This window comes from Neodiprion virginianus, chromosome 3 (genome assembly GCF_021901495.1).
Source record: "Neodiprion virginianus isolate iyNeoVirg1 chromosome 3, iyNeoVirg1.1, whole genome shotgun sequence".
Lineage (NCBI taxonomy): Eukaryota > Metazoa > Arthropoda > Insecta > Hymenoptera > Diprionidae > Neodiprion > Neodiprion virginianus.
Genome location: NC_060879.1, coordinates 1,734,518 through 1,749,742, shown reverse-complemented (window position 1 = coordinate 1,749,742; position 15,225 = coordinate 1,734,518). Strand labels below are relative to the sequence as shown.

At 44.0% G+C, this 15,225-nt stretch overlaps 3 protein-coding genes and 1 long non-coding RNA gene across 4 annotated transcripts; all 4 read right to left on the bottom strand.

Moving 5' to 3' along the window:
* Positions 1–4,829: 4,829 nt before the first annotated feature.
* LOC124300650 (uncharacterized) lies at positions 4,830–5,672 on the bottom strand. Its single transcript, XM_046754948.1, has 2 exons — positions 5,467–5,672; positions 4,830–5,398 (listed from the first exon to the last, which is right to left on the bottom strand). Exons 1-2 carry the CDS (start codon positions 5,608–5,610, stop codon positions 5,000–5,002), a joined length of 543 nt encoding a protein of 180 aa, XP_046610904.1. The 5' UTR covers positions 5,611–5,672; the 3' UTR covers positions 4,830–4,999.
* On the bottom strand, positions 5,650–6,949 carry LOC124300649 (uncharacterized). Its single transcript, XM_046754947.1, has 3 exons — positions 6,119–6,949; positions 5,915–6,055; positions 5,650–5,843 (listed from the first exon to the last, which is right to left on the bottom strand). The coding sequence occupies exons 1-3, from the start codon at positions 6,662–6,664 to the stop codon at positions 5,706–5,708; spliced, it is 825 nt and encodes a 274-aa protein (XP_046610903.1). The 5' UTR covers positions 6,665–6,949; the 3' UTR covers positions 5,650–5,705.
* Position 6,950: 1 nt separating this feature from the next.
* On the bottom strand, positions 6,951–7,567 carry LOC124300651 (uncharacterized). The gene is made up of 3 exons (XR_006907274.1): positions 7,499–7,567; positions 7,133–7,385; positions 6,951–7,075 (listed from the first exon to the last, which is right to left on the bottom strand). It is a non-coding gene; the product is annotated as an uncharacterized LOC124300651 (long non-coding RNA).
* Positions 7,568–7,771: 204 nt separating this feature from the next.
* LOC124300924 (titin homolog) lies at positions 7,772–13,672 on the bottom strand. The gene is made up of 7 exons (XM_046755427.1): positions 13,502–13,672; positions 10,916–11,076; positions 10,300–10,850; positions 8,843–10,237; positions 8,505–8,771; positions 8,111–8,441; positions 7,772–8,021 (listed from the first exon to the last, which is right to left on the bottom strand). Exons 1-7 carry the CDS (start codon positions 13,670–13,672, stop codon positions 7,772–7,774), a joined length of 3,126 nt encoding a protein of 1,041 aa, XP_046611383.1.
* Positions 13,673–15,225: the final 1,553 nt, after the last annotated feature.

The following is a 15,225-nucleotide window of genomic DNA, read 5'->3' as shown; positions in this document are numbered from 1 at the left end:
CGTGCGACGAAAGGTACGCCTACTAACGTGGCTTGTGTAAAAATGTAACCCCTTGTTATATAAAAAATCCCGGAATAATATGGTGGCGATTAATCTAAAACCAGACTCGAATTTCTCAGGTATGAATTAGGAATACAGATTAAAAATCGTTTCCAAAATAGGTCTGAAAAATGCTGATTAATCGTAATAGTTTGATCGAACTACAGGCAAGGTTTTGCAGTGGTCCGTTGGGGTAAAAATATTTATGGCGAAGTCTCAGTGTTCTTGATTTCCGTATTGCATGAAAAATTCACATTGTTATACAGTATCGCAGTAATTATCGTATAGCATAAAAGTGCGAGAACCAGCGGCTATCGGGTTGCATAATGAGTAAACTGATATATGAGCTGCGCTGCGTTTTCCTGATGACAATGTAAGATTGCACCTCCAGGCAGATCCGTACAAAGGTGTATTGTAAACTTCGGTGTAATAATAATGAGCGCCCGCTTACTCTGGCCAACAATACAATGCGCAGCCCGTATTTACCTACATGTATAGAGGTGCATGCGTCTATACTCACGTTATATGTGCCAATGAATATGTACACAGAGGCACGGTCACGGAATGTGTCCACATCAACATGGCACATCGGGCGTCGAACTCTGATACTATTAATTGGGAGTTGCATTATTTCTACCAGGCTAAATCTCACAACGAGTTTATACATTTTTTTACGGCTGTTCCTTTGGCGTCGTTTATACGGTCGTTGGCTATCCTTAAACGTGAGATCGTTAGCCAAGTGCGATATTCCTTTTTTCTTGCATTGAAAATAGAATGAAAAATATTTATCGGTGAGAAAAAAGCTTCGATCACGGAGTGAAAAATGTATTCATAAAGCTGGTGTAAAAATTTGAAACTGATCGGTTCAGCTGTTTCCAAGAAATCTTGTTCACCGACTCTGAAAGCATGGTTTTGAAAAAAAACGCGTTCAAAGTTTCAAAGCACTTTCAAACGCTCCGGGGCGTCTTGGCAAATGTACGCGTAACTTGAAGAATATTTGTCGGATCGACACGAAATTTTCTGTGTATATACTTGAATAATTGTACATTACAAAATTTGAAAAAAAGCACAAAAAAATTGATTTTTGAGGAATCCTGACTGCGTATAACCCCTTAAACCTAGACGGTATTTCTCCGTTGACATGCTGAACGTGTAATCTTGTACGTCGTATATGGATTGCGAAATCTGTTCCAATAATATTGGTATACGAGTTGTGCGTTTGCTCCGTTTGATCGATCGAAATGATCCGTCGCTCGGTCGACGCAGCTTGGTTTTTTCTACAGTTATCTCGACCCGCCTACTCTACACCCACATCATAAACTTGCGCTACTGGCTCGACATGGCTTCTGGCTTGTTAGGCAGAGTCATTGACCAACTCACTCAGCGTCCTGTTCTTTCGCTGAGTACTAATCAATCCGAACGCAGCGAAGGAAGGAAGTTTCAAGCACAGGAACAGTAACGAAATATTTGACTTGTCTCGAGAGTTGATGTCACTCCTTATTGCGTGCCAGATATCACGGCAGACGGTCGCATCGCTCCGTTGCGCAATTTCTTACTAACCGTGTCCAAGGTGCAAAGTGGGCCAGTCGACGTGACGGAGTGACGCAGTCTTGTACCTACTCGAATGTTCCCCGTAATGTTTTCACCCTTGACCAAACGTCATGCGGAACTTGTTCACCTCGATTGAAGGAAGCGGATTCGTTGAACTCGATGTACATGAGAGAAAAAAATCGAAGAATGAAAAATGAATACAATTCCTCCGGTATTATTTGGCACTCGAAGATTTTCCACGATGACGTAAATGTTATGTGCGTATAGTCGTCGGGAATCCCCGCCGTTGCGTTGCATCTTCGTTGCAGAGAAACTGTAGAAAGTCGATCGAGGCCGTTCACCGGTTATTGCATTTATCATTTATCTTGTTTTATTTCACTCTCGGTACAATGGCATTCCGACCTTGCCGAGCAAAGGGATCTGGGTGGGATGAAAAATAAGAGTGTCGTGAGTGTCAATGTGACCTAATTTTCAATCCGACTTTGATTCGATTTACCGGTTCAAATTTTTGTTTTCGATGACGAAGGCTATCAGTTGAATGTGGTTTTTCCAATTTGATCGGGATTCTGTAACACGCGTGCTTAGCCGGTTGTATTTGTTTCCAGTCGTTTCTTTCCCCTCCTATGCTGATGTTACGGGATTATATGCACCGCCCGCAAGGTGAAAGTCTAGGAGTCAGTCACCCATCCGTCGGTCTTTAATATTAACGGCATGCCTGACACTATCGTTCAAATTTGTAACCTCAGGAGGATTCTCATTAAACACGTTTGGTCAGAATGACTGTACGTGAAAAACGAACCACTACTGTTTTTTTATCTTTTCGAATTCAGCTGCTACATAACTTTAGTCGTTTTCCATTTCGTTGGCTGTTTATCGTTCGATATTGCAATGCAGCCGTTAAAAGAGATGGGAGAAAAATCATTCTACGTGTAACGTCGATCGCCTGTAAGGTGTGACCCATTTTCGGGTGAAGGCAATTGAAATTCAATCAATTTTCAATTACTTTGTGAGCATTTTTTGACCGGTTTTAAATTAATTCTATTAACACCGCGCCAATTGTAAGCAGCTAATCGCCGGCGTTAAAATGGAACGCCGTATCTCTAGACGGAAAATATTTGCCATTTGAATGCGGCTCAGAGGCTTGCTTATTACTTCATCGACAGTAAATTGAACGTGTGAAAGACAACGGCAGTGGTTTACAGTCGTTTGACAAATATTTGGTTATCATACAATGATGCAATTGGCAAAGAATATCTTGGAAAAACGATGCAATATTACAAGGCTTTAACGTTCCGGTTGCTGATCCATTTCTTTGATATCTGTTGGATCGTTATTTAGGGTGATCGCAATGATAATTGTGTGATTCCTTGAATTTCTAGTCATCGAATTATATTGTTGCATTATTGAAAATTCATGAATTTTTATTTATAATTTACTGTAGTTTGTATTAAAAAAGAAAAATATCCGTAAATTGAGTACAATTCGTTTAGTATATGTATTACTTTTATTATCGTATATCAATTCTATTGTATAAGTTATATTATAGATAAAATGATCGTATTCATTTTTGTTCCTTTCTTTTCATTACAGGTGGGTTGCTGAAATTGCTGATCGATCACATCGATGGACTGAGATTCAGAAACGAATCGGTGAGTCGTCACATAAATACTTACGAATTAGTTTGAACCTGTGAATTTTCATATGAAAAAATTTCGAATGGTTATATTTGTTCTGATCTAATTAATTCGAGTAAGCGACAGAAGATGTTTCCGGTATCGTCTCGACATCCGTTTTCAAACGGCACGCGAACGTCTTCAGTACGTGTTCAAGCCGAGAATCAAGGGGTTATCAAGTCCCAGCACTTGGTTGGCAATGTCTCTTTGATCGTCCGTCTCAGTTTTCGCTGCCTGTTTCTGCTGCTGTCTCTGCTCGGAGACTTCGAGATGTGGAAGTATCGCCGACCCTTCCGCCTCTGGAATGACAAACGGCGAGGATCTCTTCCCGTTTCGTTTTTCAATCGGTTCTTTAGACGTTGCGGAATTTTTGTCAATTATCGCGATTTTCCGTGTGATACTTTCTTTTTGATCAGGGTTTTGCGTCGATTGATCTGGACCTCCAGATTGGAGCTCTCGACTAAGTGTCGAGTGTCGTTGTTTGTATTCGGTCCTCGGAACTCGGTCCACCTCGTTTTGCGATTCTCCACGTTCGTGGACTCCAGAAATTAAACCTTGTTCATTTCTTGCACCAGAGACAAGGCTGCTCAGTTTCGAGTCCAGAAATTTAGCCTCAGAGTTCTCAGTCTGAAGGCTTACTGCTTTGCTCGAGTTCCGGTTTATCACATTGTCTAAATTCGTCGATCGTTTCACTAGATTTGCGTCGTTAACAGTCGGTGTGCTGTTGCCGACTTTTTCGTTCTTTGCAACTTGCGACAGCTGAGCTGATCCCAAAGAATTAGAAGAATTAGAATTTCTCTTCTCATCACCCTCGCGTTTCTGCCTGCCAATCCCGTCGTCGTCGAATTTCTTCTTCCTGTCGATGTCGGTTAGCTTTTTAAACCGTTCCTCGTCCCTCCATTTTCCTCTCATGTCTTTGCCGAAGGCGACCTCCTCGAGTTGCTGCTCGTTTTCGTTTCTCCAGGCCTCCCGTTTACTCAGAAGCATCACTTCATCGTCGGCGAGGCTTCGGCCGTTTGCGCTTTTCCGTTCTTCGTACACCGGAGGCGTCAGAGACTCACGGACCAATCGGTTGGTCAGCTGGTTCAGGTAACCGGAGGTCATCGGGTCGTCCGACTTGGGATTAAGCCAGGGCTGAAGCGCCACCGAGGCGCTGATTACGTCTCGTTTCACTTCATCCTTCTCTTCCGGTGACCTTCGCCGCTTCCCAGATCCGCTTGTCAGCTTGCCCGATGCGCTGTAAATGACGGGTTCCTCGTAACCCGAGTCTACCGGATCCCAGGCATCTTCGTAGAGGTTCGCCCGCTTTCGACGCATCATCGCTGCTCTTCTAATCAGCTTTCTGTACTCCGGAGTTTCCGCACCACTTTCGCCACCCGCGTGCCGTTCGAGCTTGTGCTTTTTCTTGTGCTTGTGTTTGTGCTTCTTCTTATTCTTGTTGCTTTCGTGATCAGTGTGATGGTGCTTGTGGTCATGTTTCCTGTGCTTCTTTTCAACGTCCCGCACCGAGCTTCGTGCTTCGCGACGACGTGGACGAAGTTGACCGAATAAGCGATTCGAGGATGCTGAAACCGAGAAAGATGTTAGAGGTATGGTTTCATAGATGGAATTAACAGAATGGTTTTATCCTCGACTAACGTCTGTACGGTTGGTCCATGTTGAACGTCGCGTTGCTAAGCATCCCGATACTCGGTGCGTTCACTAACGGAGAGAGAGTCGATTGCGGTGTTACAGTTTCATTTGGATTGGGCACAGCGTTTTGGTACTGGAGTATATTTGCATCTCCTAATGTACTCCCTTCGTTCTTCACGCCACCAGCCTGCTTCGACTCTATATACTCCAGTAGAAGTCGCAGTTGTTTGACCTATCACGATATGTGATTGTGACAAATGTATGAAGCAAAATCCTGATTTCAAACAATCGCTAACCAGGTAGTCGTGAACGACTTGAACTTTCGTCTTCTCTTTGGTAGTGAGCGCGTTGTATTCTTCGATGAGACGTTTCAGCAATCTGACTTTTTTGTTCAGCTCGTCCAGCTCTGCGCTTTCGTTACCAATTGAAGAATCTCCGAATAAGAATTTATCCGTTCGATGTTGATGTGGTTCTTGATTGTGCACCAATGGCAAAGGTGGGACCTGTTGGATGGGAAACCTTCGTTTTTATCATATTCGTAAATTGTCGCGCACTCGGGAATCATGATAACCTGTTCCGATGGTTTATCGTCGTCATCCACTCTTAACATCCACTGTAAAAATTCACGCATGTCAGGTGGAAGTGACGCGCAAGTTTTTCGTTGAACTTCGTCGAGTATCAGGCGGCCTAGAAGCTCCATAACTCTCCTCATCATTGTTTCGGTATGTTTAACCTGAATTTAAGAATGCGGACATTGCAAATCACGGATCGCAAGTATTTAAAAACGCTAGGAACGCGTTCCCATCACACTTAAGTGTGGAATTCACTCGCCTCGTCCTCGTCCAATCCCCGACGGTAAGTTTTGTCAGTCTGTACAGCGTCCTCGGATTTATGTTTCCGGAACAATCCAGGTCCCAGGGCGACTTTTAGCGCATTGTTTACCTGTACCTAGTTATCGATTAAGATGAAAAATCAGGATAATATTGGAAGCAGACAACAAACAAGTCGAGTCAATATACCTGGTCAAATATTCTCTCGACAATTTTTCCAGCCAGTTCTCCGTGTAGCGCCAAATCCATCTGAGATTCGTCCTCCATATTATCGGCGGCCAAAAGCACCTTGAATTTCTTCTTTTGGTTATCGTCCTTCGGTTTTATACTCTACAAGGACGAGTCAATTGGGTCAGAATCAGGATCGATCGATATAGAGAATTTCAAACCTACGGCAGGATCCTCAGCGTTTTCGTCAAGGACTCTCTTCGTCCCGTCAAAGGGCATCGTCTTGCCTTGATCTACGAATCGCGCGTCCTTGAATCTCGAACTTTCGTCTGGATTCCTGGCAACATGTACCAGACCATTCTGTTCGTGAATGAAATCTCTGGTCTCGTCGCCACGTTGTTGCTTTAACCTGTTCAAATGGTGTCTGCGACTCGGTGACAATCCACGGTCAGACTTTCGCCAGTTGTAACGCGAGCGCCGGTAGTCGTCGTTTTGCTTCGACAAATCAGCATCGGCAGATTCTCTGCCTTTGAATTTTTCCCGCTGATGATCCCGCCTGATTGAGTTCCTCCGAAAATTCGACCATTTCTCGTCGCTCTCGCGCGAATTATCTCGAACATTTGGATCATCGAAACCTCGATGAATCTTCGACCGCATTTCGTCAGTCAATTCAACCGATTTTGGGTTATGTTCGAGACTGTCGTCTATCAGCCTGACGCTTCTTGTCTCCCTGGCTTTTTCTGGTTGTTTCTGTAGCGTTGGGGCGTTCATTTCCCACTCTTCAACGTTTGTCAGACCTCGTTTATCCTTGTCGCTTTGATCGGATCCGTTAGGAGCGAGTTGACCCAAGGACGTATTGTACGATGATTCCTGTTCGTCGCTGCCGCTAGGCTCCGCGTTGCGTTTAACGATCCTATGAACCGTCACTTTGTCATTACTGTAACCGTTCTGCGTGTATTCGAGGTACTTTTCGACAGGTCTCTCGGTGTTGCCGTTTACTTCGACTCGGTAAAAGGGGTCCTTGGCGTATGAAATGGACTGCAGACTCCTGCCCAGTCTCGGCTTTGTATCGTCGTCGAAGTCGGCGGCCATCTCGTCGGGGTCAACGATTGACTCGTGGACGACGTCAAGTGGGCTCATGACCAGGTCCTGGTACCTCGACTTTTCCTCCTTTACTCCGGGCTGAAGGTAAAAGCGGGTATTCATAATATGGGTAAATTCACCCGTAAAGTCTCTTACCTTTAGCACTGCCCACTCGGTAGTTGTTCTTCCGAATGTATCGCCATCGGTGACCCCCTCGTCGACCGGGTTGCTCTGCTCTATACCGCCTTTGAACATGTCGTCTGTGATCTTCAACGCCGAGTAACTGCTGCCGGATGACGAAGAGGCGCTTTTGTCGTTTCCGTCACCTGTTTTCCGAGGGCATTGCGATTGAGCCGGAGCTATCACCAGGTATGTTCTCTCTCCGGAAAGTCCAGGCTGCCTCGATCCGCTGCGGTCAAGCATAGTTCGCAATGAATCTATGAAAACACCCGGCAATTTTTATCCGGTGGGATGTATTTTGGTGGTTATTGAGGGGAAAGCAACTTTGACGGATTTTCTCACCTCCGGCGGACTCGTCGTCGGTCAGACTTGACTCCTGGGACGATAAATTTTCCTGGTCGCCTGTCTCCTCGAAGTATCTTTTATCCTCGGGAATTTGTTCGCGTTCGTTATCGTCAGTCGAGGATGAAGAGGAGGAGGAGGAAGAAGAAGAAGAATCCTTCGAGGATTTGAGGGAATTACTTCCCTCTTCTGTCCTGATACATAACATTGAACATCGCTTCTTTCTTTCCCTTTCAAAATTAAACTTTCAATCATTTCGTCTCGTCCATATTCTCACCTGGTGGAATCTCTGTAGCGCCAATCACGTCGGGCCGCGCGCTCTTTGTCGAGTTCCTCGTTTTCGACTTCCTTGCCGTCCTGAGGTCCTTCGTATTTCCAATCCTCGTCGCTACCCGTTAGCTTGTCCTTCACATTGCCGATTGAGTCTGGGTCTATTTTACCATGAACGTTTACACTGTACTCGAACGGCTGATCATCCGTCGATTTTTCGTTCCTTGAATCCTGATCCTGCGACTCGCCTAACCTGATGAAGAGCACACGGTCAAACTATAACGACTGGCGAAGGCATCGAACTTTAAAAAGTCGCTCGAAGAAGGTCATTCAGATCGTCACCACCGACTGTCGCTTGATTTCGCCGCGCGATCTTCGTGATGTTCGTTACTTTCGTTTCTAGATTCCTCGTCCTGTAAATTTCTATCCTCGCCGTAGGGTCGTTGGCCTTCTTCGAAGGCCGGTTGTGGAACTGTTGTGACTTCGACCCCCGAGGGTGGTTTCGTCGTTTCCGCTTTGCTTGTATCGATATTAGAAATGAATTCCTCCTTCGGAGGTTCGATCTTCGTGTTGTTTTGGTTCTCCTCTTGCTTCTTTTCCTCCTCGGCATTCTCGTCTTTCTTTGGTATAGTGTTCCCACCTCCTGTAGACTCTGCTGTGTCGTTGCCGTGGACTATCAAAACACGATATTCAGTATGTAACGATAAAATAAATAAGTAAACTCATCGCCATTCACCTTCCCCAGTGACAGTGGAATTTTGAGCCTGATCAGACTCTGCCAACGATGGATCGGCTTCCGAGTCAATCACGTTCTCATCGCTGTCGTAGTCGTAGTACTCGATGATCCTCGTCGGGTCGTTCACCTCCCTCTTAACGTGGACCAGTTTCCCCTTCTCTCTATCGTCGAGTTTCTGTTTTATCAGCATGTTTATTCTGTCTCTAATGGGATCGCGGTCCGCGTCCGAACCCGCAAACGACACCAGCGCCAATTCGGCCTCTCCGTCTGTATACGAAAACGAAAACGAATAAGACCATGTTAAACGGAAGAGTCAAAGAAGATTTTTTATTTCTCACCCTCGTCATTAGACGCTCTCGACTCTTTGAGATTGTCGTTCTCGTCGTCTTGATCGGCGACACCGTCGTCTTCCACTTCAACCTCGTAGACGTCTGCGGCCAGGTCCGGATCTCTTCGGCGTTCGATGATCCTTCGGACGGATCGTTTTCTCGTTTCGGATCGATGCACGTCCTCTTTGTCCTCTCTCGATGCCTCCTCCATCGATTTGTCGGCTTCTACGCTTTCGGGATACGATCTAACCGAGCGTCTCGGGGTTTTGGCGAACGCCTTGCATCTTCTCATCTTTCTCTCCTTCGTCGCCATTAAAGACCTCTTGGCAAACTTTTCACGATCGTTTTTCAAATACGACTCTTCATTCTCCGACAGCCACAGTAGCTTCCGCGTTAATTCATCAGATTTCGAGTGGAGTCCATTGTTGTCTGCATTCTCTTCTTTCACCTCACCTAGTTTCACAGACTTTGAATCTTCTTGGATTTTTGGTTTTCGATCCTCGGACTCATCATTATTCTTTTCAGTTCTTGAATCGGGCTGATTATCCGCTGCCATTTTGACGTCGATCGATTCTTTGTTTTTTTCGACTCGCGTTGCATCGGTCATTTTCACTTTGCCAGGTGTTTTGGAATCACCATTCACTCCAGTCTCTTCTTCTCTTCTCTTCGTCTGTTCTTCGTCTTTCTTCACTTCGTTAGAGTCTGTGGATGATTTTACAACCTCGTAGGCATTCGACTGAGATTTCTGAGCCACCTGCTTAGCCTCCTCAGTTTTCTCGTTCGGTGTTTCCGATTCAGGAGTTTTTATCACTTCGTTTTTCGAGGCCAATTCATCGTCGAGTATTTCGTTCCTCCGTGTTTCCTGTTTGCCGCGATCTTCAGCGACGATTTCTTTCACCTCCCCAGGATTTCCTCCCGCAGGATTATCGTCCCCGGAATTCTTTGCCTCGCTTTTATTCACCACCTCAGCCTGGCCCCCCGAGCGGTCATTCGCATTCACGATTTTCCTCATCTCAGCTCCATCACCACCCTCGTTAATGACCTTATCTCGCATAACCGCTGCCATCGACTCTCCGCTTATCTCTCTCGACACATTCCCGCTTCCCTCCAACTCTTCGGCATCTTTTTCGTATCCGCTTCTCCGTTTCCTCCTCTCGTATCCTCCTCCACCTTCACGGTACGACGCCCCAAACCCCGCCCGGTTGTAAACCCTGATCACCCCTGGCTCACCCAGATCGTTATCCCTCTCCCGTTTCACCCTCCGCATCGCGTTGTAGTCAAACTCGGACATCCCGGGTTCCGAATCCTCGTCCTCGTCCTCGTCGTCCATTCCCTCGTCATCGTCGCGACGCTTGAAGTCGAACATGTCGACCGCCGTCCTCGGGTCATCCCACCAGCTCGACCCTGGAAATCGAAACGCAGGTGTAGTAGCAGCCCATCCTGGTCCGATAAACACCTCATCGTACCTGAAGAAGAGGCTCCGAAAGCCTGCCCGAAGTCACCGGGATCTTCTATCTCCTTTGCACCCTTACCGCGGCTTTTCTTTCGCTCGAAAATTTCCCCCGCGTGTCTCTCACGGTCTTTCGACTCTTCGACAACTCCTCGCAATTCATTTTCTGCCATCTCGTCAACCTTCTTGTCACTCTCCTCGAGGCTCCGGCTCAGAGCCAGAACCGTCCTCCTCAGGGACTCTAAATCGTTAGTTGACGACGACTCGTTATGGACTTTAAGGTCAGTTGCCTGACGCGAGTCTCTCAAACTTTCGGCATCGTCGTCGTTGTACTCAAACCAGCCTTCAGACACGCGAGGACCTTCTTTCGCTTCACGTTTCGTTTCCGTTTCGTCCTCGGGGTAGACTCCTTGAGCTCGATTTCCGGCCTCCTCGTATTCGTAGTAGACCTTTCGCTTGTTCGCCGACGGCCAGGACTCGTTTTCGTCGAGCTCGTATCCCGATCTTCGCTTGGAACGAGCCTTAGGATCCGGATCCCGACGAGACGTGCGCTGGTATCGAGGTGATCTTGAAACGTAGAATTTTTATCATTCGCTTATTACCGAATTATTACAGTCATTCGTCGTTCTTACCGTTCCTGTGGATCCTTGGCTCCGTCCACACGACTGTCGATCCATTTGAGCTCGTCCTGAGCTCGCAGGACATTTTTCAAAAACGAATTCAGCGCCTGGTTGTTTTCCCGATTCATTGTACCGCTCGGCGGTGATCCTTGATCTATGATCTCGTGCTCTGACTGCGTGAAATTGGAAGACCATTAGCTTTCGAAAACGTAAGAAAAAAAAAAACAATTTTCCCTTCTTGTTCGTCTATCGAATTATCTGTCAGATTTCACTTACGAGCTACTTAATATTCATTTCATTGAACGATTAAATGTATTAGCCGGCGATCACTCGGTGGACAATATTGACAATTATTTACGTGAAAATAATATACGTATAGTCGTTGATGGACGGGTAACAAAATCCTGTGCTTTTCGTCGACGGTGTGCTCCTTGCGTTAGACACACGGTAAAAAGACAATGCGGTACATATCTGCATAGAACGGGTTTTATTAAAAATCCACCTCCCTCTCCCTTTCCCTTTCCTCGTGAATGAAGTGGCTCCTGGCAATCTGCATCTCATTCCCGCAGGCTCGCCCAGGAGGAAAGGACTGTCGCTTCCCTCTATTCCTTCCCCCACTCCTCCTCACCCACGAATGAACGCGACCCGCGTAAAAGAGAGAAAAAAAATAGACGAGATAGGAAGAAAAAAAGAAAAAAAAAAACAAAGAACAAAAAGCAAACAAACGCGAGTGAACAAATGGACAAAGAAAAACGGAAAGGACTGTACATGTAGACCTATCTTTTGCCGAAATATAATTGCGGTAATGTGAGAGAAATAAAATAGTGATAATAATAATAGCAATGACAATAATAATGAAGAACGAAAATGCATATTATAACCTGTGCTCTCATTTGAATGTCAGTGCTACTCGTTCAAAGTTTAATTATACTCGCTGCTCTTGTCGTCGGTTAATTAAGAATCTGTTTAGAAATTAGAAAAAGAAAATAAACTTATGTACACGAAGGGATTTCATCTATTTACATATTATAAGTGAAAGAGGAAAGTAAGACGCGCGGTGCAGTGGCGAGTAATTAAAAGTTGACCGTGCCGTTGTTCCGTTTTGTCACTGGATAATATTAGCTGTAGGAGTGTGAAAAAAATGTGGTTTTCGCCAACGGAACCCGTGAGAAAACCGATGATTACACAGGTCGTCAAAAAGAAATCGTAATTTCCTTTTTTTTTTTAATTTCTATTGAGATAAATAAATTTCAATTCGATAAACCGAATAATAACGAAAACCTTTGTTTGTTAGGAACTTGTAAAGTTTGTTTTTGTATTTCTCACGTTGATAAATAATTCCTGAAGTTTTTGGATGATGTCTAATGTGGGTGCCGTATAGTGAGAGTGCGATGGGAGAAAGTCCATGCGAAAATAGAAGAAGTACGAAAAATATTGAATTTTAAACTTTGTTTGTCAATTCTTTTACATTTCTAGTTTATTATCAACGATTACTTTTGAATAAAAGTCATTTAAGTGCAAAATTGAAGTTCGTTTAAGTTTGAGAAAGTAGTTAAGTTTTCTGAAAAATCCGAAATATCCTTCTAGCTTCTACAAAAACAAACTTTATACGATAAAACTGTTTGTTTCTTTTATTTATCGCGTGGAAGAAACGAAAATATGACATGTAGAAATCCGACACGAAATTCGAATCGAGTCAACGGTTAGGTGTCTGCCAATATTTTTCTTTTGTCATACACACATGATGATTATAAAAAAGGTAGGGTACATATTTTAATATCGGAAGCATTAATTTCTTTGTATAAGCAGCGGCGGCGGCGGCGGCGGCGGCAAGCTCTCAAGCGTTTTCTCATTCTCGTTCTAGTATATGACAAAATGACAAAGCGAGTCGGTCGCCCAGGGCTTGCGATATTACCGTTAGCGAACTATGCGAGCTGTCTGCAACGCTCTGCTCTGACTGCCTGCCTGACTCCCCGAGCACAGTGACGTCGACGACGACGACGTGCCGACTCTCTCTCTCTCTCTCTCTCTCTCGATATTCTATACATCTATCTATCTATCTATCTGTATATCTCTATCTATCTCTCTCTTACTCTGCGCCCGCTGCAGCACACCGAACTCGTGATTGATTGTACTCGCCGCAATTTTGGCTGCCTTCTGTATACATATATATATATATATGTACCTATATCACACCCCTCAACCAGCAAACACGATCGCCGTTCGCCGTTCGTCGTTCCGCCACGCGAAACAGACGAAAATACAAAAAGAAAATGAAAGGGGGAAAGACGGGAAAAGTTGGGAGGAAAATAAGAAAAATTAACACGCGGCGTCGGTCTTGTCACTCTTGTTTTCCCGATCGGGAATAAATGTTGTAAATAAAGAGAAGAAAAAAAATAAAACAAAACAAAAAGACCGTAGTTCTATGTTATCTCATTTTTCAAACTAACATTCGATGTTTTTGTTTTTTTTATTTTTGGGTTTACCGTGCTTTTTATTGGTGTAAGATATTTTTTGAAAAAAGGCAAGAAACGAATCTTGGAAACTTCTTTTCAAATAACATTTTTCACATCTCGATGTTACTCAAAATTAACTCACTTCGATCCTGAGGTTCTTAGAATCGTTTGGCACGATCGGCTGAGATTCTTCTCGACTCTTCTTCGTCCCTTGAAGATCGTCAGTAGGATTTCCATTGCCCTTCGATTTTGCGACGATGGCAGAAAATATCGCAAGCGCGAAAAACGGTGCCGATAAAATCTGGAGACGCATTTTTTATATATTTTTTTTTTTTTTTCCCACCCAATCAGTCGCCTCTTCTTCCTGCTGCAGCGTAACGGAATAATTCCAGTAAAATATGACTGGGAAAACTTTTTGTTATCAAATTTTTCTCAAACGATTTTACATTCTATTTTCGATATTTCTCCTACGTTGTATAAATTCTTTTAGGATATATCCGTGAAAATTGGCTCGTTTTTGTTTGAATTAGATTTGCAACTGCACGTCGCTTTCTCGACCATGTAACTGGAACGGTGATTTATAGATATTCTGTCGAAAATTATCCCGGGGAGGGAAATTAAAAACGTCCGAATATTTAGCGCGAATAACGCCGTTCGGCACTGGGTGGAAAAAATTGATGAAATATCGTTGAGCTACCCTGTTGAATTGTAATTGAACTCTACGATAAACTTAAAAATCTCTCTCGAGTTTCAACAGTCTTCGTTTCTTTTTTTTTTTCTTTTTCTATGCGAGAAGATCCCGTAATCGTTCGGATCGTCCTACAGACTTTGAAACAAAATTAAAAAATGTTTTTTTTTCTTTCCATTTTAGGGTGGCGGGAGAAATTTTTATCTCGGTTGCTATCGTTTTTATTATTTTTACTAGGTATTATCTTCTCTGCTGTATGTACAAATGCAAAATTCATCGACACATAAACGTCGACGAATGGAAAATATGGAAAGATAGAGAGGAAAGTTTGACAACGAGGCGCATTGTTCTCTGAACGACGATTACAAGTGAATGCAGGAAAATAAAACCAAAAAAAAAAAAAAAAGGTTGGAGGGGTAGGTGAACTGCACGCGATGCTTCGGGTACACAAGCGAGCCATTAAGTTATTAAAAAGGCGGTTCTGGAGAAAGGGTTCCGTTATTTTCATCCTTGTTTCCTCCACCCCCTGTACCACTCCTTTTTTTTTCTCTTAATATACCCTTGATTTTTTTTTTATTATCGTACTCGTACCGGCGGCAGCGAGTGGTTCTCGAGCGTAGGAGAAGAAAAAAGGAATAATAAAAGGGAGAAGAAGGAAAAGGAAAAAGTAATAATGATAATAATAATAAAGGAAGAGAGCGAACCTGGAGCGCTCTGAGAGCATGTGGTAACAAAGGTGGAAAATTAGCCATGATAACTTCGCGTTTCGATGCAAAAATGCAGGAATAGGAAGGGGTGGAAAAGGCTGCAGAATTTTTGCAGTGCTGCAATCTTTGAGGAAAGTTGAAAGCAGAGCGGAAAGATTGGAATCGGGATGGAGATCCGTGTTGCGATTTATTTTTTACTATTCCGACCATCTACCTCGTCTCAGATTTTTATGACGTACAAGTTGAGAAGAAGAGAGAAAAATAAAACAAACTATTTCCGTCTTTATTCGTTTGTAGAATTTCGTCTTGTCTAAAAATCGTACCTTTCTTACGACAAAATCATTCTCGCTAGTTTTTGAGGTTTTGAGAATACAGCGAAGTATAATCTTCTCTTACCTGTCGCTACGAAAGTCTCATTTCATCGTCTCTCGGCATTCCTCGATTTCATAACTCGTATGAAATTCTCTCTTA

Coding starts and splice junctions, on each gene's coding strand:
- LOC124300650 (XM_046754948.1), bottom strand. CDS start 5,610: ATGATGAGGAGAGTTATGGAGCTTCTAGGCCGCCTGATACTCGACGAA. Junction 5,399..5,466: donor ACGATAAACCATCGGAACAG/GTTATCATGATT, acceptor CCCATCCAACAG/GTCCCACCTTTGCCATTGGT.
- LOC124300649 (XM_046754947.1), bottom strand. CDS start 6,664: ATGAACGCCCCAACGCTACAGAAACAACCAGAAAAAGCCAGGGAGACA. Junction 6,056..6,118: donor AAAACGCTGAGGATCCTGCC/GTAGGTTTGAAA, acceptor TCGTCCTTGTAG/AGTATAAAACCGAAGGACGA. Junction 5,844..5,914: donor TCGAGAGAATATTTGACCAG/GTATATTGACTC, acceptor ATCGATAACTAG/GTACAGGTAAACAATGCGCT.
- LOC124300924 (XM_046755427.1), bottom strand. CDS start 13,672: ATGCGTCTCCAGATTTTATCGGCACCGTTTTTCGCGCTTGCGATATTT. Junction 8,772..8,842: donor GAGAGCGTCTAATGACGAGG/GTGAGAAATAAA, acceptor TTTCGTATACAG/ACGGAGAGGCCGAATTGGCG. Junction 8,022..8,110: donor AAATCAAGCGACAGTCGGTG/GTGACGATCTGA, acceptor GCTCTTCATCAG/GTTAGGCGAGTCGCAGGATC.